Consider the following 27445-nt stretch of genomic DNA (forward strand, 5'->3'; position numbering starts at 1 on the left):
AATTATGCCTACCACACACAAAAACGCAGGGTCGTTAAATTATTCAAACTCCTGAACACATCTTGACTAGTTACTAGATTTCTTTGAAGCTGATTAATTCTTTTAATCTGAAAAGTGTGGCCTGCATTTGTATTTAACATATCTTACTCAGGTATTCCTTAAATAAAATCTAGTGCAACCACTGGTCTTAAGAGGTCAAACTAGTAAAACAAAATGTCTCGGTACGAATACATACAAGTGCAGCTAAAAAAGTCTCATTAATTTATTTATCGAACAGACAGAACCATTAAGAATCCAGCTCTATCAAATCCCTGAGATAAGTCGAAATGTAAATTAAATGACGTCAGGATAATAGCAAAGAGTCAGTTCTGAATAGAATTAAGCTGTTTAGATAAAAGATGGAAATCCTTCGTATTGTGTGTAGTTGTTTTGGTAAAGACTGAAAGCACACATATGGAGGATTTAACTTTAAGCCCCACTGGCATTGACACACACCTGTTTCTAATGTTGAGCTGCATCTGTGGAACAAATCTGTACCAGAATCTGGAGAATCTGCTCCAAGTCTTTTTTTTCCCTCTAAATTAAAAAAACATTAACAAATCAATAGTTTCCCAGTGAGTCCTACCAATCCATCAGAGACCTCATATACTTGTTTTTTTTTTTTTTTCTCAGTGGTACTTTACACAGTCAAAAGCCTTTATTTTTTATATAACTTTACTAAGTCAGTGACTGAAATCTTTTTCAAAGAAAAACCCCAAAATAGCTTTTTCATCTAAAAGTAATAAAACATGTTTTATGTTTGTATGATGTCTTTGCTTTCTGCCCTAAAGTCGCACTGACTTCACTTTGAGTTGAGAGTTTTTCAGGTCTAGTCTAGTTCATTCCCACACATTTCCTGTGACCTCTGGCTTCTATCTTCCCACTCAGCCTTATTTTCCCCTGCCTTGATATATTTTCATTCTTTTTCTTTCCCTCCATGACTTCTTACTCTAAACCACCTCAGCCGCTCTTTGTCATTTTGCACAGTTAAATATAAATGACCTCCGAGTGACTGAGTGCATTTATGACCCGCGTATCTTGATCCCCCATCATGTCGTTCCTTTTTTTTTTTTTTGCCTCCAACTGTTTTTATTTTACTCTGTCCGAATTTAGCTCAGCGGCACAAAGGGATACACATTTAAACACCAGAGTTTTCTTTGTTGTATGCATGTGTGTGTGCTGTGATGCAGATGTTCTGTTTCTTTGATTTAAGTTTCTTATAGAGTGCCCAGATGTGCATGTGTGGTCCTGCTGCTCTCATGAGGTGGAGAGCTAATAGTTAAGGGACAGGCAGTTTTACAGAACACACACATGCCCCCATTGCGCTCGGCTCTGGGAGTCTGAATGAGCGTCTTTCTCCTGCATCCTGCTTGGTGGTCATTTACCGCACTCACTCACTTACTGACTCGCTCGCAGACCACCACTGAAACATGAAGCTTACGTAACTCTTGATGTCCTGAGGATTAAAAGGGCTTCAGTGGAACATTTGTACAGGAATTCATGTGTTTGTACTTAACACGTGCATACGTTAGTCAGCCATTTTGAAGAATTATTTCCCCTCATTCGGACACATAAAGTATTGCAATTTCTTTTCCACGTTTCGCCACACTGGAACTACAAAATGTTTTCTGTTGGGATTTCATGCGATAAACTAACGCAACATAAATGTCAAGTTGTAAGAAAATGATTTATGATTTTAAAGGTTGTTGTTTTTAAAAAAAAATAAAGATCTAAAAAGTGTCTCATGTTTTTGTGTCCTTACTTGGTAGAGGCATCTTCCACCAAAATTACAACTGGAAGTCTTTTGGGATATTTCTCTCAGCTTTGGACGTCCAGAAAGAGAGCATCTGTGAATATTTGTTTTCAAATTACAGATAATGGGTTTAGGTGACTTTGATTAGGCCATTTTAACATATTTTGATCTAAACTATTCCAATGTAGCCCTCTATGCTTACAGTTCCTTTCGTGGTGGAAGGTAAACCTCCAGTCTAGTGAAATATTTTGACTCCACATGTCTGAAGCTGCAAATGGACAATGATGTTATCCATGAAGCAGATATAAACTCCCGCTGCTTCAAACACTTTTCTTCTGGTCACTCACTCACATCCTGTACAGTCCATTTCACATTAAAAGAGGAGGTTAGCCAAGTTGAACCGAGCCAGGCTGGAGGGGCGTGCAAAGCCTGTTTGAATTACAAATGGCTACCCGTCACCCTGTTTGAATCTACATGAGGCTTTCTAAGACATAAATGGCCTCGTCTGTGCCCCGAGCACTCCCAGTCGGACGTACACCAGCATCTGGGCTTATTTTCCACTCTGGGATTCTTCCAGTGGCTCTGCTGCTTCCAGGAAAACTAAATCAGCTCCTAAAAATAATGTCCACAACAGGCTGGACAGGCATGCAGATGACGAACAAAGAAAAAGAAACAGAGAAGGACTGGATAAGAGCAGGTTACTTTTTGGTCTTTTCAGACATTTATTATAAATTAACAAAGTAAAAAGTAAAACTTGCAGGCAATCAGTCGCGATTAACCTTGTCTGTACACTGGGTTGGCAAAGAAGTGGCAAAATTTAACAAATGCTATCTGCGATTTGGGTTTTTACAGATTCATCAGTTTTTATGTTGGGGTTACACCCTTTATAGGTAACTTCATAAAACTTTATTTAGTCAGTTAAACTGAGAAAGCCAAAGCTCATAAACAAAAAAACTACCAGATGTTACGAGACTATAGTTAGTCTTTAGGACTGGCTCGTTTCTGCATGAAGGTGGATAGTCAGGCATAGAAAACTTGCTGTCTTACGGTTTAACTTTAGACAATAACTCTAATTTTGAAGCTTTCCTGCAGGATTTTACAAGCTGCTGCAAAGTGGAAAACCATTTAGAGCTAACTTCAAAAGGTTATCACTGACAATCCCTTAAAATGTGGAAAAAGCCAGAAAGCAGATGTTTTTAATCTGGGATCAGCTTCTACGGCTTTGACTATAGAAAAAAAAAAATCAATCTGTATTGATTTTTTTAAATTCCTCAATGCTTTATTCACAACAGTTTCTACTCTTCTTTAAATATACACTTCTAAACTTTCTGTAGTAGTTGTGATATCTTGATATTTAAAGGGTCATGCATGCTTAATTTTTCAGTAATTTTTTAAAGACTGCATGTTTCTGAGTGGCAGATACACAAAGGCTGAGATAAATCATAGAGAGAGCTTGTTTTTTAAAATTCTGAGCAAATGTGGCACTGCTGACTGCAGCAGAGTGATGTCAGCTGTCATCATTAAACAAAACACAGTTGAGTCGAATCTTCTGTTAGCTTATTTCTTCTGTCCGCTAAGGCTGACCTCCTGTCAAACTAATAAGCGAAGATGACATCATAATTCATCTGGTGTCCATCATCCCATGCGTACAGCTTTTTGTCTAGTGGGTTGTAGGACACCTGGGAGGTGTGTGTGTACATGTTTGTGAACGCCAGGCTCGGCACGGTGTGCGTAAGCGTGTGTGTGTCGAAGGCATATGTCACGTTGGCGTAGCGACGCTCCATGCTATCCACTCCATAAAGCACGCCACAAACCAGGAAGGTGTTGCCGTAGCGGCCGCGTCGGAGGCCCGTGCGGAAGGTGTGGATGGGCTGCAGGTCTCTGTGATGGAGCTGGATGAGGAGAATTACTTCCTGGTGGAAGCCCTCCGTGTCCAGAGCGGGATAGAGCAGCCAGAGGCCGGACTCATCCACAGCAAACTCCACCTGGACAATTAAACGGGCTGCAAATTACTGTGGACTTAAATTATGCAGTAAAGAAGGTTAATAACTTGATTTATTGATACATTTTATCTCGACTTTAACAGTTTAGGTCTGCGCCAATAACAACAGCTAGATTTTTACTTGCCCTGTGGTCTTTAGCATCATTGAACTGCATGACGCTAAATCTAGTTGAGTGTCGCTTTTTAACCCATTTAGGTTTTTGGGATCAAAAATGATGAATTCACTCTTTTCACACTTTTCCAAGTTTAAGTTGGAGGAGTCAAGAATTGGAAATTTGAACCTATACACTCACTCTATGCCATCAGCACACAGATAAGACGATAAGAGATGCTTTAGTGCTCCATTGTCAGAGCTGGGGAGAGCGTATACATATTTTTATATCTATGATATGATGTGGCCCGAAAATCGAGCTGTGAGGAATCCCACATGGAGTCGTTGTTCTGCTATTTATTAACTAAAAACAATGAGATCATGTTATACATTTAGCTTTAAATTTTTGAATGAATACTCTGCAAATAATGAGCAGTTGTGTTATAATGTGGTATTTTCCCTCAATGTTACTGTATCATACAGTAGAACCTTCTACAACTACACAATTTTCAATGAACCTGGTTCATCTGGCATCAGGTCAGGCTTACTTCAGTCTGAGTTCTGTGAGTTTGCTCCTCCAGGATGGCGTCATGAAGCGTCGTCCAAGCAGACACGTATCTGCGTCTTAGGTCGAATCTGATCACATCCCTGCTAAACGCCCGGTTGTAGAAGAAAGCGCCATTAAACACGACATGGCCTGTTCCGGTGAAATCGTAGGGCAGCTTGTACGAATTACTCATCTGGCCTGAGTACAAACAGTAAAAACACCATCCAGTAAATTCATGGTATTTAATAAACTCGTCAATCATTCATAGAAATCATTTAGACCATGCAAATTAGACATGTATTGCTTAGAGATGACGTTACAAGCATTATAGAAATGTTTTTCCAATTTAAACTTTCACCCTGTTTATTTCTGCCAATGTTTTTGATTTCGCAGATAACCACTTGATAATCTCCTAAAGATTTTAAATTTATCAAACACAAATTCAAGAAAAATACAATAATTTTCTTGTTTTTTGCAACTGCACAGGAGAATTATCAATCATTAATGATCTATATTAGGAGCAGAGACAGCAGCACCATGTCAGAGAGAAAGAGATCAGTGTTGCACTTAAATTTTCCTAATAATCGGACAAATAGTTAGTGTTGATGTTTTAATTGGTATTTAGCATCTTTTGTTAGTAATTAGCAGAATTATTTCATAATAAGTGTTTATTAAATTGACTCTTAGAGGTTTTTGGTCTTCCAGATACCTGATTTAAAAGCCTCCATGTCTCTAAACTCCAGCAGGCTGTTGCCATAGTGACCGTTAGTCAGGTAGATGACCTTGCCGTGGCCACGGGCGTCTTTCATCCAGGCTCCATCACTGAGACCGTAAGAGGTCTGCCGGGCCGGTTCGGAGATGCTCGCTACTGTGTCCTTACACACACCTGACAGGTAAAGAAAAAGAAGAGGGTTTAAAATGTTACGGTTTCAAAAACATTAAAATATTCCATCATGATGTTGCTACAGTTCTTTTGTCCTTTACTCTGGATGTTTTGAGCACAGAGTAGCCGCTCTGTGCCTGCATACGTCCATGAAAGACAAATTTAAAAACACACTCAAGGAGTGCAAACTAGAGGAACTCAATCTGTCATTACTATTAAGGTACAGCTGCCTTTAAAGCTCCATTGCTTGGCAAAAAGTGTTTAAACTAACCACTTAAAAACAATATATACATTTTCTAACCCATATGGAAAAACGTCCGATGAAGAATGTTGAAGGCAAAATGAATGCAGCTTAAAAAGATATTATTTTAGCAGCAGAAGAAACAATTACTGCTTTTTCTATGTTAAAGCAAAGCAATTAGATTCTGCTATGCATTTTTGTTTTAAATTCTTTAGTTAACAATTACCCAAGGTTTCATACCTTGAGAAAATCACACCTTGTTGATACGCGTGTCATAACTTTGATGTTCTCCCAAGCGTAAAAATTTGCCTTCTGACATTCGTCTACACCATCACAAAATCAAAGCTCCGGGTTCAACTCTACCTGGCATTTTTGTGGCCTTTGGTTGGTCAGCGGGGCTCTCCGTCCAGCTGAGGCGGCTTTTGGCTCTTGGTTGTGGCGTGGTGGGGTTTGCTTCACCGGGTGGGTGGATATTGGTATCTGTGGGGTGTGGGGTGACAGGTGTGGTGGAGGGAAAATCTCCGTTCTTGGTTTGAAGCTTGGGTTTCATTTGTCGCGGAGTTGTAGGATTGATTTGCTCAGTCACTCTGATGGCTGCAGGAGTTGACCTTGTTGTTTGCTTGCTGGTTGTTGAAGCTTTCGGCTGACGAGTGGGTGAAATGTTGTTCAGGCCCTTGTGGTTTGGCTTCACAGGAAGTGACGATTCAAGGTTTTTGGTACCAGTTGGCAGCTTGTCGATTTTCAGCAAATCCTCTGCAACCTTCGGGATTAAGAATACTAAAAGACAAAGAACAAATTATATGACCTCTTTCTGAAAATGATAGCGCACTTCTACCATTACACTACCATTCTTTCCCCTTCCTTTCTTCTGGTCCCCGTCTTCCTCCTCTTTGTAGCTGTCTTCATCTGCCTTGTAGAAGGTCACTCCTCTAATGAACACAGTGTTCTTGTCTTTGACAGAAGCTTTAGTTTCTGTCTCGTTCTTGGTTGGCTCCTGTTGCACACGACCATCTTGCTGTTGGTTCTTCTTTATTTGACTTTCAAAGTTCTTCTGCAAAATAAAATGTGGACTAAACATTTTTGACTTTTCAGCCACAAAAATAAGATTCTTCACAGAGATATTTGCTACTTAAATTCTGATTTGATTGACTTTTTTTTACCTGCTTTTGGCTGCTGGCAGCTGCTCCAGGTCGCTCTGACTCACTTGTTTTCTTCTTCTTTAGCTGAACCTTCTTGTCTTTGTCCTTATTTTTCTCCTTTATGCGCTCTTTCTCTTTTGCTCTTTCAGTGAAATTCCTTGTAAAAACCTGGGGTGCGCAAACAAATCCACTTAAAACGTGAATCCTAATCTAAAGGATTCCACAATTTCTGAACATCTCAAGTTTTCAGGCAGTTTTCTCCAGAACAGAGGAGCATCAAAACAAAAATACTGAATCACTTTCTTTAACTCTGGACTTGGAAACACTAAGTCAGCATGTCTCTGATGATCTTAGCAATCTACAAGGTTCATGTTTGACAAGTTATTCAGAAATTTAGTACATCCCAACACCCATCCGAGCTTTACTGACAATTTGCAACATTTTAAAGTCAATCTTTTTAAAAACAGGGAGACAGTGCCATAATTTATCACCCATTTCCCTATTTTTTAAAACAATGATAGTAAACTGAGTAAGAGACTTTATATGATTGTTAAAGTTTAAATAATAGCAGGGTGAGAACAGACCCTTTGAGGAACTTATTTGGCACACCCAGATTTTTATTTGCCAAATTGGATTTGAACCAGTTTAGCACATTATCAGATATTTCCACCCTTCGTAAATTTGTATATTGGTAAATATACAAATTCACCAATTTGTATATTTTTAATCAACAGATGAAGCGAGTGACTGAAATGCAGACATTTAAAACACATCACTAGTAAGATGTACATCCTTCAAAACATTTATAATGCCGCATGCAGCCTGACTCAAAAGCACGCAAGGTATGTTTTTGAATAAAGGGTTAAATTTATTCACAAACTGCATTTTCAAAGATCTTCACCAAAAAAGTAAGATAGGATCTGGGGTCTGTTATTATTATTTATGCATCTAGATTTGATGTCTTTCAGAAATTTGATCAAAGCTTGTGGAAAATAACCAGATTAAAGAGAAATTATTTAATATCTGCAATATTTCAAGGCCACCACAGCTTGAAACTTCTTTTAAAACCTGGTGGGCATCGTGTCAAGGCAGTTCATTTTAGGTTATGAACTGTTTCTGTCAAAAGGTTTATAAATTAGCTTGTTCAACCCTTTGAGATGCTGAAGGAAACTTCACCAGGCTATCAGACGTGGAATCTCTGACCGCTTGCCCTCAAAAACATTAATATGCTAAATCATAAAACTGACTAAGACATGTAAGAAAACAATCATGTGATCCTGGTTTATCAAGACAAAAGTTGCTGATTCATACCTATTAAAAAACAATTAGTCATTTAAATGAATGCCCTTTGAACCTTTAAATGTTTCAGTTCTACAAATACAATCTTCTGCAATTTCTAAAGCTAGATACAAATGACAGAAATCATTGTTGTAAATACATGTGATATACTCTTTACTCTTGCTTTATACATACAATTGCTCACCTATTTATTTGTTGCTCTGCTATTTCATTATATTCTTTTACTTACAACAAATTTTAAAGGAATGAGTCCTTGAATGGGATGTTTTGTGTCTGAGCTGGAGCAAATGGACTGATTGTTTCAACTGCTTATGTGAAAAACACAAACTAACAAAAACACAGTGGGGTGTTCCACCAGGAAAATGATCCAAAAATACATCAAAACTGGTTTTGGAGAGGATAAAGCAGGCTCACATTAACCTCCTGGAATGGCCTCGACCTCAACTCCATTGAAAATCTGTGGACTGTGCTTTAAAGCTGGGCCTGCGCCAGGAACCAACCAAGTTAAATGAACGCTGCCAATTCTGCCAAAAAACGCTGGAAAAAATATCCAGGCAGAATTATGCCAAAAGCTTGTTGATGGCAACAAAAAGCCTTTGAGTTCTCTGCAACTTGCTTAGGGACATTTAATTAAATGACAGTTGGTATGTATGCATAAATTTTACATTAAATATATAATTCTGATCCGAGGTTGATTGCAAACAAACTGCACGTTTTAGACCCAATAATTATTTTATAAAACATTTTGACATTTATAGTGTCGCATAATAATTTCACCCTGGGAAAGAAAGGTTCAAATTACTGGTACCTTGTGCATATTTTTCATTTCACTTCTTAGACTTATTTATGCAAAATCAGAAAAACATGTATTAAAAAATATAAATAAACAAATAATTCAATTCCTTTTTAAAATAAGAAAATAAATATTTCATTACCTAAAATACAACAACATAGCATTCCTCCAAAGTATGTTTGGATAGCAGAAGGTGCTATCCAAAGCGAAGCTAAAATTACGCCACTTGTGGAGTTCTGCATAGAACACATTTACAGACAAAGAAGAGTTTTTTTTTATCTTCAATACAAAATGTATACATTTTTTTGTAAAGTTTTGGCTCAATACGTTGTTCTTTCAGAAATTGGCTCTTTTTTTAGTCTGCAAACTCTAATTAAAAATTAGTCAATGAGTATTTTAATAATTGATTAATCTGATTAATCGTTTCTATATAGGGTCTGAGTTCGCTTACCTTCTCCAGGCTGTCCACTCTGGCCAGCAGTTTGGTCGTGACAGAGTTGAGCTTTAACAAGTCCAGTCCATACATAGATCCTTCTAATAAATCAATGATGGTTGCCAGCTTGGAAAAGACACACACAAGACTAAATGTCAGAAGAAAGAATTGTTTATAGAAAACGTCCTCCTTCCTGACCAGTTACCAAAAGCCAGTTTTCGGTTTCTACCTTGATGTCGTCTTTGCTTGCCTCCTGTAACTTTTTAAACCTGTACTCTCCCTCGCAGGGGTTGACGGCCGAAGGAGGAGCCATGCACACACACTTCTTGCAGTCTGTCCCCTTGGTGATTGTTTCCACAGTGTAAAAGTCCTGGGAGAGCGATGCTGGATCGCTGTCATGAATGCGGCTGCAGTCAGAGCGCTTGACTGGTCGAACCACACAGCGGCACACACAGTCGGACCCAGACGACTCTGTTTTAACTTTGTCATAGTCTCCAAGCAGCTGAAAGGGAAGAACCGGGATTTTTTTCAGGATTTCCTTTCTGCTCCAGACAGTTGACATAAAGTGGAAACGCCCATTTGTTAGTTTGTGCAACATAATCACAAAAAAATAAAAATAAAAATCACTGTTGGTCAAAATATAAAGTAAACAGAAGGATGATTGATGGTGTGCAACTGCTGCAGAGATGAGCCTCTTGTGAAAAGATAGCTATAACCGTTTACAAACAGGCAGTTTTTTTGGTTTGGAGCTCCTACAGCTGGAAAGATGTTACATAACCAGCTGCCAGATGGATGCAGACGCTTACCATAATGTGAGCACACACACACACATGCACGCACGCACGTCTGGTGTTTCCTATCATTTAAACTAAGGTTTAGATTTTAATTAAAGGACTGATAAAATGCTGACCTATTTTGCAAGTGAGATGTGATGAGAGTACAAATGTCCCCAAATCCAGTTTTGAATATGAAACTGGAAAACTAAAGCTTTATGTCCTGAATGCTCAACTGCTTTGTTGTCTCCTGTGGCTTTTGTGAGATGAAGTAAATGGAAAGTTTTGCAAAAGTTACACAAAAACTTCAGCAAGAAATTGCTTGTTATATAAGATTGACAGTAAACTGACTCAGTGATGAAAGAAAAAACAAACCATTGCTGTGTGGTTCTAACTATATATAAACTCCTATTTTTATGATCTACCCTTTTGAGCTAGCATGGCTAGATAACCTTAAGTTTACCTCATATCAAATATAATTTGCATGTGATATAAAATAAAGTTTAAAACATATATCTCTTAATTAATTTTCCAAATGGATCTTGTCCTGGACTTTGACTGGACCATTACAGCACATGAATATGCTCCTAACTAAGCAAAAAGTGTCAAACTCTAGTCTCCAAGGATCAGTGTCCTGCAACTTTTAGCTGTGGCTGTGTTTCAACACACCTGAATCTAATATTGAACCATTAGTAGACATTTCTTGTTGCTGTATTGGGCCAGCAACAAAGTTGCTAAAGTTAGTAGGACACCCATTCATTAGGACTGGAGTTTGACACCCCTGATCTAAACTAGGCCACTGTGACGTTGGATATATTTGGAGTTATAACCTCACACACAGCATTTGCATGCAGACCAAAAAGTGCAGTATTAATATTCATTTTCTCTGACCAGATAACCTTCCGTCAAGTGTTTTATTGTACCCCTATGTGGCTTGTGGAAAATTTAGCACACCTCCATAAAGATTGGGTTTACTGGAGTCTATGCCTTAAAGCTTGCATGCCGTCAGATTCTCCCACCTGAGCTGTGGACTTCTCAAACTCCTCCAGAGTTATAGTGATTCTCTTTGCAGCTTCTCTGATTACTGCTCTCTTTGCCCACCCAATCATTTCAGGTGGGTTACCACATTTTGATGGGTTCAATGTCAGATGATGGACTGAGTAGCATTAGGTCCTAAATGTGAGATCTAAAGCTACCTTGTTGTGTGTTCTTGGTCTTGATGCTCTGAGGTAATCTCTCTGTAAATTAGCTGACTTGTAAAGTCAGCTAGCTCAACTGCATTAATTTACAGTAGTGATGTCGGAGTAAAAGGGGTGAAGTATGCCATAAGCGTTTAAATTGTAGGGGGAAAAAAAGATGTCTTAAGTACTAGTTTGAGTTAAGTCACATAAAATCCCAATTAAATGCATTAAGCCGTGTTTATAATAATAATAAAGGTGGATAGTCATGCATTAAACACTGACCTGGCTTATTATATTCTCCTGGTTGTCCAGCTCATCCTCCAGAGGTGCATTGGTGAGCTGCAGACTCCCAGCTGGAGCGTCTCTCTGCCCTCTGTCGTCAGCTCTCCCCGTGGACGGCGTACCTTTGTCCGGCTTACCGAGCTCCTTGGGTCCAGTCAAATTCAACTCCTCCCGGTCCTGACTTGTATCCGCCGCCAGACCGTCGAGTCCGCGCACAATCCAGCAAAAAACCAACACAGAGAGAATGCGCCACATCCTCCACATAAACAGCACTGTGTGGTTACTGTTTGCAGGTAAATACTGCCAAAACAGCCGAGCGACTCTTACCTGACTGAAGGCAATAAATACATAAATACAAGCGCGTGCGATAACGCTTTAAAGTTTATCGGAAATACAATTTGGTTTCCAAAAAAGTGGGGTTTAAAGTGTCTTTAAATAGTCATTTTAGACTGAGAATCCTAATAAAAGACACTAAAACTAATATAGAAAAGGAACTTATAAAGTTAGGCCTTGACGAACTGTAATATTACAATAAAATTAATTCTAAATCTGTTTTTTGCGGCGTCCCGTCAGTAAGATGAACTGCCTAGGCGGTCCACACGGTACTGACTGCGCCTGAGAGAAGATCCAGGTTGGACTTTTCAGATGGAACACTAGGCAAACGTTGCCAGCCAATCAAAACAACTCTGTCATTTGCTAGGCAACCAACTGAGATTTTGATTGGTCAGATGCGAGGAAGCGCGCTTATTGAAAATACATATTCCTGAAAGCATTTTTTTTAAATCTTTCCTTTCTCGAACAAAACACAAACTCATTCAAACGAAAAAACATACTATCATGTAACTTATCAAAAATATAAAAGATTAAAATATGAAACTTCTAACCGATTTGGATACTACAATGCATATAAAAGCTGCTGTGAAGTAAAAAGCTAAAATAGGTAAAGAATTTTTAAAAATTAATTTTAGTAGCTATATTTTCCACAGTTAATGTGACCCACATACTGTAAAAGTCGAATAAAAGAGCCTTTTAGGAATTAAAATAATGAATCAAGAAATAATTAGCATGCTTGCAGTAGCTTGGTTGTTATAGATGCTGCTGTGTTGTGAATTAACCACATTCAAAGAGGAGTCAGACACTGCCATCATTTAGTGTCTTTAATAAACCCTAAATAAAGTTCAAATGTCACTGAATGTTATTGTATTACACGCATATGAAGAGCTACAAAAAACTAAAATATGGATCAAAGTTTTGAAGCATTTTGATTTTCTTCTACTTTGTTGTTGGTCACTTTCTGTGTAATGGAATACAAATTAAAACATATTAGTTTATGTAACATGTTTTGTAAAATGACAGATTTTTGACAGATTTTGTATGTAATAATGGTGCGTGTATATGCTTCAAAACTTTGATCCATATTTTAGTTTTTTGTAGCTCTTCTCAGCCGTTTCATGCTCCACATTGACTAATTTTCTACAGTCATAATAATATTTCTACAGTTGCATTAAAGTAGAAAATTCTGCAAAACAATGTTTCAAGTCACATTCTACCAGCAGATGGCCCTGCAAAGAAAGGAGTGACATTTGAGTTTGATGCTCTGACACATTTCACCTCATATTTAACAGCCCCGCCCAACTGTACATACACGCACACACACACACACACTGAGTAAGGAAAAAAAACTGAGGAAATGAGCTGAGCTCAAACGTCTTGACACTTCAGGGTAAATCACTCACTTGACATGTGCTCCTGTGCACACAGTGCATACGAATTCAATTAATGCAACTTTTGTAGAGGAGAAAAGGAAACATACAGCATGGGAGCATCTTCCTCTGGGTTGCTGGATGAGGCCAAAATCAACCACATCAAAGGTAGCGAAGACATTATTCTTTCTATATTTTCATTATCAGATGTTTATAGCAGCGTAACTGGCTCCGGCGTTGTGCGTGTGATCTGCATTGATGTATGGGATTTCTGGAAGGAAACCGCTAAACAAAAAAAGACAGATGTTAAACAGAGAGCAGAGAAGTTAGAGCCGCAGGGACGTAAGTTTGAATGATTTAGATACTTCAATTTTTGCTGCAAAACAGGAGCTGTAGTTTCAGTCACAAAAACTACTACAGCTATGGGTACAGCTGTACCCATAGCAAACAATATATTATATACATCATTATATCTAGAAAACTATGGATTAAAAAACAGGGCTTTCATTTTGAACTGTGCATTTTATCTTCTAATCTGTGCAGTTTTTATGTATATCTTTTTAAGTTGATTATCTAACGGGGACCCAAGCCTAATTGTGACATGTTAAAAGAGACCCAAGCCACATAATAAGAACTATAAACAGTCCTGTGGCAAATATAATTTCCCCAGAATGATGGAAACACTGCTATAAATTACTCTGTCACAGTTCTGGAGACTGCAGTGCTGAGATCATATGAGAAAGTTTCATTGTATTTGACTTTAGTGGAAAGAGTTCGGCAAAGCGGCACACAGGAAATGTGGGCAGGGGTGTGACAAATCAGCAAAGGTCCCCACAGTTACACCAAGGACCTTGCTGTTGCATTTCACCCACTTTAACCACCAAGTTGATTTCCGTCTAAAATAAATAGAGAGGGGGAAGAATTAGAAGCAGATTATTCATGATAATTTTACCTTAAAATGATCAACAAAGTACAAACCAATCCAACACTGCGGTTCCCTTAAATGCGAGTGCTTTTGTTTATTCCTCCATGTGCGCATTCCTATACGTGTTATCAGCTCAGACACATCCTGTCACTAATCTTCCCTGCAAACGAGAATGTAATTACAGCTATTTCCAACTATTATATTATTATGGGTTGTCTGATCTTTCTCTGTGTATCCTTGCGTTTGGGTCAGTTTGCGAGATGAAAGTCAGACCGAGCCAAAGAATGTGTGATACTGGCCTCACAGAGTAAACACATTTTAAGCAAGAGATTATGACAAATCCACATTCAAACAAATCAGGAGAGAGAGAGTTTGGAGATCTAGCACTTAATTCCTGGCAAGATCCACATAACGATGTAGCTCTAAATTTGGGTTTCAACCTAAGAACAGCTTATAGGACTCGCATAGATACCGACTGAGCACCGTGTAGGATTAGGAAGGAATTACAAAGTGTAAAAGATCAATATTATGTCAATACTAGTGTTTCTTAGAAAAGCTAATAAATGCTAAGCATCTGAATAACATCATATGACCTTTAGCCAATTAACAAAGTAATCAAATTAAAAACTGTCCAATTGGGAAAATAAAGACTTCACTGAAAAGTTCAGACTAAGAATTAACTGATTGTTTAATTCATCCTCTTGAGGAAGGTTTGTCTATAATTTTTTACTTTTTTTTTTTTTTACGAGTTTGTGTTCATATTTTAGCAAATGAATCAGACGGAAGTTAATTCAGTAATCCAAAAATACTCACTTAAAAGATTTTTTATGGAAACGTTTTTAATAAAATAAATAAAAGATATTGTCAGCACCACTTTTTAACATCTTATTAACTAGTACAACATATGTTTAAAAGCTCCAAGTAGGAAAGCATCAAATAATAATTAATCTAAGATGAGCCTTAAGTACTTTAAATAATAATTTGTTATAAGACTTTCTTTAAACACAAGCCCCAGTACTTTGCACATTTATTTTTTGTTTATGTACACAGTCGCTGTTTTCAAGTCCTGGTGCAGGTTTCCATTTAGTGATAAATGCCCATGAGGACATTGCATCCGTTTCAATTTTGCTGTCTCAGCTATTTTTCCATTGCAACATGGTTGGAAAAGTCATGCCTGACCATGAATGCTAAAAAAAAAAGTCCAATTTCTGTTTTTTTCTATCCCCCAAGAACTTGATCCATGACTGACAGTAATTAGTTCATTTGAAAGATGAATGGGAATATGATCAAACGAGTTTTAAAAGTAAAATATCTCCATGTCACGTTTGATTCTTCTTTGAAATTTGGCAAGAAAATCGAAATATGAAGCGGAGCGACAAAAGCAAATTTGTCTCAAACTTACTTTGAATGCTTACAAGGTCAGACTCTTTTCATGGTTAGTGAAGTGAAGAGTTTCATTAAGAGTTTTGCTGTTCAGTAACTCGTGGTGTGTCCAGTGAAGGGTGTAGTCATGAGTGATTACACTCTAATCATTCATGAATGATGTTTCATTTATAAAAAGATATGACAAAATCAGTTATTAACTTGTTTTTGTTTGAAAAGATAAAAAAAAAAAAACACACCACTAGTTTGAATAATCATTCTTTACCTAAGACTATTGCACAGCGTTGACCTACAGGACGCACTTAAGGGCATAAATAACCTTTTTTAGTATTTTCCTCAGTAAGAGAACCCTTTGCCGATTTTATTACATACCATCTCTTGTTGAGGATCATAAACTTAAGAGCACAGTGTATGTTATTCATTGCAGTGAGGCTGCCCATCTTCCATAGATTTGATTCTTGAATTTTACTAAAAATTATGAGGGCAACGTCTACTTTTAAATCGGTTACACTTTATTTGAAGGGGGTGAATAAGACTGACATGACACTGTCATAAACACCTGTCATGAACATGAATAAGCCTTCATGAATATTTATGACTGTTGTCATAAAGCGTCATTCGGTAAATTATGACACTTTTAATACAAAGTTGACATTATTCAAAATGTCTTTGTTATGACAACTTGACATTAACCAAGAAATCATTACTGATATAAATTTGTTATAAAAGAATTACTGATTGCCCTTTAAAAATTAGGTAACTTTATGTTATTAAAGGTAAAGTTTAAACAGTAATGATTTCTTGGTTAATGTCAAGTTGTCATAACAAAGACATTTTGACGATGTGAAAAATTGACGATGTGAAGAAAAGCATCTTTATGGCTTGAAAATCCCATGAGAAAAATAAGCAGAGGGGCATAAGGTCTCTTACCAATAAACTGGGTGGAAGAGTCACAGATTTTTGGGGGCAATAATCATCTTATGATCCCAAAAAGCAACCACTGGTTACCAAAGTAACTATTTCACATGACCAGAAAACAAGTTTTTCTTTCTCGAGATCGTGGGAAGAAATTGGAAGGTCATTCTTCACTTCCCCAACAATTTACAATACTCTGTTTTATAGAGAACTGAGTGATAAAATGTTGCTTGACCTTTTCATCTTTCTCCTGGCGTGCTTGCAGGTCTCATTGACGGTGCCTTTCAGAGCTTCAGTGGGTTTTACCGCCAGCAGTACTCCGTGACCTACCTTGGACACATTCGCCAGGAGTTGGAGGCTAAGAAACACGGGAAGGGCTTATTGCTCACACAAAAGGTAGGAACTGAAACTGTGTAGGTATCCAATCAGCACAACGTTTTAAGATTCATGCTGGGTGTCCTTTATCTACGCAATCAGTGCAAAAAAACAAACAAAAAAAAAACAACCACAAGCAAGTGTTCAGAGTTTATCCATCTATGCCATATAAATTCACGTGATGTGTGATTCTGTCTGTGTGTTTCTGTGAAGCCCAAGAACGACGCCGATGAGGTTCTGTACCAGGGGAGCGTTAAGCTGTCCTCCTGGGATGAGCAGGGAAAGAAATCCAAGGAGAAATATGTTGTCTTGAAAGGAGACTACAAAGTGGAAACACACGACAGCGCGGAGGTAAACCAACACCGAATAAGCCCCCTTTTTCTTGTTTACGTCACATCTGATTATGGTGTCTTGACCCTGGATGTTGTTGTCCAGACTTTCAGTCGTGGATCTCCACCTAAGCTGGTCCTGCAGCCGGCAGGGGGAGTCGTGTTCACCAGCGAGGAAGAGTCGAGAGCTCACCTGGAGAAAATTTGTGCAGGAATACTCAACGGTACTTTATGCGACACTTCATCCCACTCAGTGACACGGATAGCTTCACTGATGGAAAAACTGACTGCCACAGCCTTTAAAAATAAGAAATAAGAAATAGGAAAAAAATTATTTAAACAATTACTTTGAGCCTAACTAGATTTGGAGGAAAGTAATCACTCAGGAATAAAAAGCTAGATGTAAATAATTTGAAACACAACACAATAAAATAAATCACGATAAATCAAGACCTTGCAAAAATGATCTTCAAACAAATCCTGACCGGATCAATTGTAACTTTGCTGTTTGCACACCAGAAGGAAGAGGATCGCAGTCCGATCTTGAATTTTCTGCACTTATCGCCTGCGTTCCATGCAATCACTTTGACACTTCAAGCCTGGCATTGCACTCTTCCTCATCTTGTTCTCTTTTTAAAGAGGAAACTGTAATGGTTAGAATAATTCACACATTAAGGCAAGCGCGAACACACACGGCCATGTTGTATATTTGAGACAACTGATGAAGTGGAAACTACGCTACGTTTGAGAAGTTTGAAAAACGAGATCAATGACAGACATATTTTTTTAGAGGTAAAAACAGAAGCAATCACATTTTTCAAAAGGCTATTTTTATAAAAAAAGACTCAGCAATAATTTTCAAACATGAAAGAAACTTGGATAAATTAAAGATAAACATCTATTTTGGGGGCATAAAGTCATGTAACCGAATCTGAAAAACATATGAATGCAATATTGGTCACATCTCACATGGGTTACGGTTTGCTTTTGTATTTTATAGATTTTAAATCCAGCATCAGGAGTCTTTTAAAACCCTCTCGAAATCATTTAAGCATGACATAAACACAGGCTAATTCAAAGATCAATACTATCTTTTGAAAATGACAGATTTGTAACATGGATGCTTGTTTGTCCAGGAGTGAAGGAGGATTCCTCTTCTTCAGCGGCATCATCTCCAGATATGTTTGCTGTATATCTGCATGTGCCTTACACAGGCCACACCTGCTTCCTGTTTCAACAAGAAGATGAAAGAGATCACTTCCTGTCTGGCCTCAGGGCCTGTATTAGACACCGCAACCTGGGTAAAACACTAACCTACAGCACAAATCAACACGGGTGATATTATGTAGATTGATGTAAGGGGGTGATAAATATAACAAAATGTCAAAAGTGATCAGTTGTAGGAGACATGCTGTGCAGTTTTTGTAGCTAAACTCAAGGCAGACAACATAGCACATAATCCTTTCCACTTTATGGAAAGGATTATGTGCTTTCCATAAAGCACATGGTTATAACCGTGTTATAACCAAGAAACACGGTGATGTCGCCGTGATGACGTGGGGTTAACTTGACTACGAATGGAGCTACTCGTAGGGCAATCCTGGAAGAGAACACGTTAGATTTCAACTATTTCATAACGAGTTTGATTTCTGTTTCAAGCACAAATATTTGAGCCTGCTGAAGAGCAGAGCTTGACATCTGTTTCGAAAGCTGCAGCTGCATGCGCAAGCTTCAGCTTGTCACTCATGCTGTGGCAGTCGCCTTGGCGACAGATAAAAATATTAATGCTGCTCACTTCCTCTGCGGTTAGCAAGGATACAAACCAGTTAACAAACCCCTCTTCAATGTTGTCATGAGGTCGTTGCGAAAACAAGGCATGACATATCTGAGCAAAGACATCCTGAGCTGACAGGAAGTAAGACATAAATAGCCACCAGTAGCTGCTGCTCATTTAATCGTCCAAAAAGCTACAACACATGAAACGGTGATGGATAACCATCGACAGATCGATATCCCCTTCAAATATCAGGGAGAAAAGTAAAGATTTTGAATACAGGTCTTGGGATATGAATGTTTTTTTATTGCGTCCAAGTTTTGATTCATGCGCAACGCCTTACTCATTGTAAGCATGTTTCACCACTGTGTTGATGCTACATGTCTTGATATCTTCACACAATGTGTGTCATCACTGTGAGTATTGAAAGTTGATGACTGTGAAGTCTACAAAATATCACCATTCATTGGTGTCATTAATCTCAGCTCTTGAAGGATATTTCTACTGGACTGGATTTTAATCTCTTAAACTCTCTCAACATTTTTGTAAAGTTCGAAGAACACCAAAGAGATGAAAGTGTAGAATTGAAACCAGATGGGGAAAAACCAAGGAGGTGAATAGTTACCCCAAAGGTTATTTGAGGTTATTCCACACACTACTGAAGCCTTTGTTTGTAAAAAAAAAAAATGGAGGAAAAAAGGCTGAATGATCAACATGTCTTGTTTTGTCAAACTTCAAACTTCCATGAAATGCTACAAAGCTGGATTAGGTGCAGAAAAGGCGGCTTGGCAACAGCAGACAGGATTTGGTCAAGTTTTTCATGGGTACAACCCACATACTCTTACTTTTCAACCACTTAGGGTTTTCCTTTTAAATTAGCAGATGGTGTAAGATTCATTGTCAATAAGCACTGTTATAACAAAGACGTTATCAACTTTTCTTATGCTAACCTTTTAGAGTTGATCATAGAATTGAGACATTTTAGAAATAATCCACAAATTCAATTTACAACTCAATTGTCTAAGCCAAGCACAAAAATGTCCAATGTCAGAGAACCGCAACCAATCAGATTATCCTGCTGCAATAAAAGAAAGAAATTATTTTTAAAAAATGTTACCAAAGGTTTCCAGTAAATAGGCGCTACCTTTATATTGTTTTTGCTGTTTAAGTTTGTGTCTCCGATTGTGTGTCTCCTGGGATTTTTTACACAGACTCATGATGTCTCTTAAATGTCGATCAAATCCGCCAGGTGAATGGTTCGCTGGACTTCTGCTTTCACAGAAACGATGACAGAATGGAAGATCATGTCTCTTTGGAAAACGAAACTCTCTGTTCCTCAAAACACTGAAGTTTAGCAAGAAAAAAAAAGGACCCAATGACTTAATAATATAACGTTTATCCAAAGGAATAAATGCTTTGGCATTTAATTGATGTATTGTTTTTACTCTGTTTTGTCATTTGTGTTGTCGTTCTTGTACAGCACTTTGGTGCAGTTTTATGCCTGTTTTAAAGTGCTATATAAATAAATTTGACATTGACGTTTAATATTATTGTTCAATGGGGGGAAAAGAGCATTTAAAAATGGTAAGAAAAATGCTGATTGGTACATTTTGGTTTGATGTAGAAATGAAAAATACAAGGGATAGAGAAAATATTTACCATCATATTTTCTTTTCATCGTCTAATCGACACCATTTGACAACAAACAGCAGAAATATGTCAAGGAGCAAAGACAAGGCACTCAAAGTAGGACATTGTGGTTACTCACCAAACCAATCTAAACCACCAGTTCCACTATGATTATAAACTAGCTGAAATTTAAAGATTCAAATTCATCAAACAAAACTTGATAAGTCTGCTTTTAAAAGAGGACAATCGTCATTTCCAGAAGTCCTAACAAAGTCCTTACCTCCCTCAGACCCCTGGCAGGATTTGCCCCACGAGAGCCAGGCGTACACCCGAGCCCTGCGTCTGTACCGTCAGGAGAAAGGCTGCTATGCATCCTGGGAGAAGCTGCTGGGCACCGAAGAACAGGTCAGCAACTTTACCCCACAGCTTCCTGTCTGCCTGCGAGCTGTCGGCAGCGGGCCTCACGTACGGGGTGTGTGCAGGTGCTGGCCCGCCAGGTGATGGAGGAAGTGTTGTCATGGCTACAGAGTCAGCTTCAGTCGAAGATGAAGGGCAAGAAGACGGAACGGATCCGACAATGGCAGGCAGTAAGTCCTACTAACAAACAGAGTGTTTTGTGTGTTGTTAAAATCAAGGCTGTCGCCTTGGGTAGCGATTAGTCGTTTCTGACATGGTGATGTCAAGAACAATAACAATAAAAAAAACCAAAACGTGATAATGTTGAAAGTTCTGGTCAGAAGTATCTTGTTGTTCTGTTGGTAAATTAAACTATAGCAAGTGATCCAACCACGTTTCTAGACAATGAAATGGTGATTTGTGGTGAAGTCGATCAATTTGAAGGTATTCGTTTATACCAGCATGACTCGCAGTGAAACGGCCCGCAGCATGACGCAGCCACTGAAATTTGTGAGAGTCTGTGCAGTGTTTGTAGCCTCAACGGGACTCCACCAAATATTTTTCTTGTCATTGTGGCGAGGTAGCTCAATATTTATCTTACCTGATAGTAACGCTTTTCTTTAGAGCAAGTTTTACACACAGTAAGATTACTTTGCTGATTTAAGCAGTTTGAACACAACCTTTTAATTATTTTTCTCATCTGAAGTTGGGACTAACAAATTAATTCTGTCTAAGCAAAAGATTGAGTCCTGACAGTAGCAACATCAACAGCTGACTCAATCATGTCTCATTTTCCTCTCAGTTACTTTAATATTTTAAATTAAACGCTGCAAGAAATGATGTGAGCAACAGATCTATATCTGCAGTCTGACTTCTTATGGCTTTTAATCACAAAAAACATTTGTGACCTGACGTCTTGGTCAGCTTGTGAGTAATTTACATTCAGCAACAAAGTTGAGAATAACTTGTGTAGCAAAACAAAACCTGTTTAAAAAAAAAAATCTGAATTTGATCTCCTGGCTTAAACCGGAAGACGGGGGCGACTTTTAAAGATATGGCCAAATCGGTCATTGTCGATTCTCAGAAAGAGGCAATGAGACGCAAATATCAGACCCTAAACTTAGAGGAGAGGTGTCTCATGGCCCGATTTAATATTATTCTGTATTTTTCTATATGTAGACGGTTCAGGCAACCTACACCATGGTGCTGGAACAGCTGACTGCAGGTCTGGAGGCGCTGAGGGAGGAGTGTCGTCAGGCTGCGTCGGCCAGCTCGGCGCTCATCATGTCCAACCTGGACCAGATAGTGACCTCTCAGGACTTCCTGGTGCAGAAAGTCAGAGGTAACACACTTCCATGTTGACGTCAACTCAGGAAATACGACGACGACTTTGTAAACCACACGCAAAACGCACGTCTGGACGTGTTATCAATACGTCCCGATGTATTCCAGCGTACATATGTGAGGAAGCAGAGAAGGTGTGCAGCGAGTCTGTGATGCCCTACATGCCCTCCATCATCGAAGCGCTAACCGAACACATCGGAGGAGGGATTCTGGGGATGCAGGACACACTCCGAACCCAGATGAACGCCACCTTTTCTCTCACGAATGGAAAGGAGGAGGACACACAAAAGGTGAATTCCTGCCTGAGTCGCCCACATTTAGTTCCTTGATGTGGTTTAACATGAATGTGTATGCGTGTGGGTTTGTGTTCTCCAGGCCTTGACCAGTCTGCACTCCATCAGTCTGGATGAGAACTACACAAAGGTGGAGAACCTGAGCGAGAAACTGGAAAACTTAAAGCAGAGGTTTGGACTCGGCAGCGTGGAGAGGCTCGTTCACTCGGCACACCTGGAGATGGAGCAGGTGGGACGTTCGTCTTTGAGAGCAGCTGCAGCTGGAAGGGGGGGGAGGAAAGTTTGAAGTCAGGAAAGAGACGTTCGTTATGTTTTACATGCGTTTCTTGCAGCTGCTGGACAGCGCCGTTTACACGTTGGAGCGGTTCTTCCAACCATCAACCAGACTGCAATCGTCTCAGGTTCCCGACAAGATGGAGAGAGCTAAAGAAAGAGTATTCAAGGTAAAAACGTTACCATGGAGTCATCCAGTGAATAATATAAGCAAATACCCAGGGTGAATACACTACAATTAAAAAAAAAAACTTAATTGAAATAAAAGAAATATGCCTTGGGGAATAAAACACAGTAAGGAGTCAGTCAGGTCGGTGTGTAAAGTGAACAACTCCACTGCATTGGTGACCATCCAGGCCAAAAAGGTTAACTCAAACCGAGGTTTAGATTTCATGGGAAAATATACTAGAAGTCTAAATATAAAAAGGCTCAATGTTTGAGCTTTATTAAAACGTAATGTGAGATCTATGTGAGAAACTGTGCTTCCTGTTTGTACAGGACGGCGTCTCGATCCTAAGAGAAAGCCCCACAGACACAGCACTGCATACACTCTCACATTATCCACAGTGGGATAAGAATACACAGCTACAAAAGATCGTTTATCAATGCTGAGTGTAACTGTGAGAGAAGTTAAACATATAGAAAAAAAGAAAAGAAAAAGAAGCAGCACCATCACAGATCCTCTGCCGTACTTACAGGTGGGCAAGAAGTGCCTTTCCATATGTTTACCTTGTTGCTAAGAAGCTTAATTTTAGTCTTATCAAACCAAAGTACACACATCCATTTATAGTTGGATCCACTTCACACATGTATATCTGTGGTTGTCAGGGAAACCCCAAGATGCTGTTTCTAGCTGCTGCGAGGTTTTTTTTTTTATTTCACCATCTCAATGATTGTGGATGGTAGCAAGATAAACACGGATCCCTGTCCGGTCTAACGGCCAGAAGCTAATTGCAGCAGGCCCCTATGATATGTTGTCCACCAAACAAACAACAGGAAGTCGATTTTTGTTTGAAGGTTTAACAGGAAGTCACAGATTTTAGATTAAAGTTTACACACTCTCCAATCAACTTTAAAAAAAATAAATTCAGAGACCGTTTCCTAAGGCGACTGTTTCCTAAGCAGAGTGTGCAATTTGTTTAAAACGGGTTTTCACACATCTTTACCAGCATTTTGGGTAAATAAACACAATAAATATGAACAATTTTAAAATGTAGTAATCAAGTCAGTGTTCAGTCGGCGTGTTAAAACTTGTGTGTGTGTTTGAGCAGCAGCTGGACTACGACAGCAGGGTGGTGCAGAGGAGGCTGTATCAGGAGTCTCTGCTGGAGATCGCTCTGCCTTCTCTCCTCAGCAAGATGGACAGCAAGTACAAAACCGTAAGTGAGACTCATCGCCGGCTGGAGGCCGCCTGCCTTCACCACTCCCACTGCGCGCAGCATAAACCTGATGTGTGGCTTTTGTTTGTTCAGGAGCTCCAGCAGTTTGAGCAGTACATTTTCTCTGACTACAGCAGTTTTATTCTGGTTCACAATGTCTACGATGACATTCTGAGAAACATCCTCCAAAGGGAGATACACCGAGGTAAACACACACACACACACACACACACACACACACACACACACACAGTTCTCAGTACGAAGCCAATGTAACAAATAAATTCAAACCCTTGGTTTGCTGGTCAGGAAGAGGCAGTCCCAAAGCGTAACACGTATTTCTTCCTGCAACATGTCATTACTCAAAGTCCAGACGTGTCATTAAGAGCACTCGGAGAGACAACTGCACAGATATATAAGTATATAATCCCTATTAAAATCTATAACCAGCAGAATAAAGTCATTACTTTAAAGCAGGGGTTCCCAAACCTCTCCATGTCGTGACTCTCCAAACAGGATTAGCTCCTGGCTGCAGATCCTTCTCACAGGGAACTCTACGAAATATGTAAAGAAACATAAACTTTTAGAACGTTTTTTTCCCCCCTCACTTTTATTTACTATTCAATAATTGTTACATTCATTTATCAATCAGTCAATCCAGTTTAGTCATATAGCAGTACATTTCAGCAACAAGCCAAAATGTAAAGTGGTTTACGTCAGTGGTTTACGTCAGAGCATAAACAATACGTCATGCCTTCTGGTTTTGATTGGCCAGGAGTTCTTAGAAGTTTTTTTTTTTTTTTCCAGCAAAAAGCACAGGAAGCGCTAGATTTAGTGCTTCCTGTGTTTGATTGAGAACCAGAGCGGATAAATTTGACTGGCAGTCAAACAGAAAGATGAACATGGCAAATAATGTTTCAGTAAACTATTGTAACTTATTTGTTAATAATTGAAAAACGTTAGATTTTATGATTTTATAAAAAGTTATGGTAAAAATATTTGATTAAAAACCTTTGTGTGTTTTTGTTTTTCTTCTGATATTCCCTCCTGCTTTCTGAAGACCCCCTGCTGCCCCCTGGCTGCCCCTCACTTTGAAAAACACTAGATTAAAGGACATGATGAAATGTGCTTTCATTCTGCAACTTTTGTTCTACAAATATGCTCTTTTGGACTTTATATGATTCTAATGCCTTTTGTTTTTCTAGCACTCCAGGATGCTGCTTGTAAGAAGAGTAATAATCTCCTGCTGGACACGTCAGATTTAGCCATTAGTCAGTACAGCCTGCTGGCACAGACGCCTCCTCGCTCTGCTCCCGACAGCCCAATAGTTCAGTCTCGACACTCCGCAGAGGAGGAGCAAAGTGCTGTCAAAGAAGCCGCTCCCGTGGAGGAAGGTCAGAGCAAAACGCCTGACGTTTGCCCCGAGAGCGATGCAGAACTTAAGGACGACACCAAACGTGAGCCCAGTCCCGCTGAGTCAGCTGATCCGAGTGCTTTGCTGCCGTCTCCTGTGATTGTTGTGACGCAGCAGTTTGAGGAACATGAGAGCAATGAGGGTCAGAGCGCGACGGAAACCAAAGGAGAGGATAAAAGCGAGGCGGTAACCACGGCAACAGAAACAACAGCTGTCGAGTCTTCCGACGTGGACGGAGCCGAAGCTCAAGAAGTTGACGCGGCTGCTTCGGGATCCGCCTTCCAGGAGTCGCCTGATCCCACACCGCTTGTCCTGATCCAGACATCAGATGACGCACAAACTGAATCTACGCCAAGCGCCGAATCGACCCAAGTAACACCCGAACCCTCGACCTCAGACCAAACTCCAGATCAGGGATCAGAGGAGACCTCCTCTGTCCAGCCCCCGTCACAAACGCAGTCGCCCGGCACAGAGGGTCCTGTAAAACTCAGCCTGGGGTCACTAAGCGAAGCAATTGCCCCATGCTCCATGGAGCCAGTGGTCCAGCAGACCACCGACAGGGCCGTGTACCTGACGGGCCAAATCAAGGATGACTGGGAGGCTGAGAGAGCAACAGAGGAGAAACAGAGAGAAGCGTCAGAGAATGACGAAAACGAAACCGGAGTTGAAGAGCAAGATGGAGGACAACGAGAAGGAGCAGCGCCAACAGGAGGCGATTCTAGCAGCGCCGCGGTCTCAACGCCACAGCAGCTGACGGAGAAGCAAGAAGCTCTGGACGCCGATCAGATGGACGGCGAGAGCCCAGTCGAAGCTGAGGCGGAGGAAGCGGACCAAGCAGAAGAAAAGCAAACCCAAGAGAAGGAGGAAGACGCCCAGAGTTCAGAGTCGGATTCTGATCCGTTGGACAGCGTGTCCATCATCAGAGATCTGGTGACCGAGGTCATCGAAGTGGAGACGATCATCAGCCCCTGTGAAGGCGGTGGCGGCGTCAGCAGCAGCCCGCCCCTCACATAAACACCAGGGAAACGTCCACAAAGTGTAAAGAAAGGAGATGAATTAACATAGAAAGAAAAAACAGATTACAACAATACACTTATTTGTAAATGATGCATAGAGCAGAAAGGTTAAATAGGTCAAGCCATGCTTGTTTGTTCACAATTTATTCAAGAAAATTTGGAGGATTAAAAAATGTCTTTTTGTTTTTATTTAATTCTGATATTTTGTTTATATTATGTTCTGATCTTATACGGGTCAAGCTGCCAAATAAAACATGCTTTAATAGCTTTCTTCTTCTTTTTTGTGTGCTATTTTTATCCTGAGTAATAGCTGAAACCACACATTCATTTTCACATCCACAGTAAAAAAAACAGAGCAGTTAGAGGTGTGGGTTTCTACATATAAGTCAGGAAGGAAATTCAGCATAACATTTAAAACAATTTAACTTTTTATTTTATTTTTTTAATTGTTTTGGGACTAATTTCATGAGATAGAGATTCTTTCAGGCTTGCCTTGTTCCTATCAACTTTAGTTGGTTTCCCAGTCCCACACAGCATGATGCTGCCTCCACCGTGTTTCATACTGCGGACAGCATATTTAGGTTGTGTTCAGTTTTTCATGATGCTGTGTTTTTTTTTGTTTTTTTTTAGTGATCTCTAACAAACACTCTGACTTCAAAGAACGTCTGGATTTATACGGAGATTAAATTACACGCAAGTCGAATCTATTTTACGGATTTCTGGAGGCGAGTGATTGATCTGGATTTTATTTAGAGATACCAGAACGCAGGGAGTTGAATACAAACACCTTCTGCTTCCAAATTTATGTCCTACTTTGTCTCGTTCTGCAACATAAAATCCC

General features: G+C 39.4%; 2 protein-coding genes across 2 annotated transcripts; one reads left to right on the forward strand and one right to left on the reverse strand.

Moving 5' to 3' along the window:
• Positions 1–1757: 1757 nt before the first annotated feature.
• LOC106940773 (olfactomedin-like protein 2B) lies at positions 1758–12078 on the reverse strand. The gene is made up of 9 exons (XM_015023593.1): positions 11457–12078; positions 9450–9722; positions 9239–9346; positions 6717–6863; positions 6403–6607; positions 5920–6333; positions 5142–5318; positions 4434–4630; positions 1758–3777 (listed from the first exon to the last, which is right to left on the reverse strand). The coding sequence occupies exons 1-9, from the start codon at positions 11718–11720 to the stop codon at positions 3388–3390; spliced, it is 2175 nt and encodes a 724-aa protein (XP_014879079.1). The 5' UTR covers positions 11721–12078; the 3' UTR covers positions 1758–3387.
• A 1086-nt stretch (positions 12079–13164) lies between these two features.
• LOC106940769 (protein Niban-like) lies at positions 13165–26868 on the forward strand. Its single transcript, XM_015023590.1, has 14 exons — positions 13165–13327; positions 16648–16778; positions 16971–17108; positions 17193–17310; positions 18223–18387; positions 20779–20894; positions 20972–21076; positions 22065–22227; positions 22338–22519; positions 22605–22751; positions 22855–22965; positions 24067–24174; positions 24268–24379; positions 25380–26868. Exons 1-14 carry the CDS (start codon positions 13273–13275, stop codon positions 26600–26602), a joined length of 2874 nt encoding a protein of 957 aa, XP_014879076.1. The 5' UTR covers positions 13165–13272; the 3' UTR covers positions 26603–26868.
• The last annotated feature ends 577 nt before the right edge of the window (positions 26869–27445 follow it).

Source organism: Poecilia latipinna, unplaced genomic scaffold (genome assembly GCF_001443285.1).
Source record: "Poecilia latipinna isolate Pla-1442-1.1 unplaced genomic scaffold, P_latipinna-1.0 Scaffold3354, whole genome shotgun sequence".
NCBI classification, from domain to species: domain Eukaryota; kingdom Metazoa; phylum Chordata; class Actinopteri; order Cyprinodontiformes; family Poeciliidae; genus Poecilia; species Poecilia latipinna.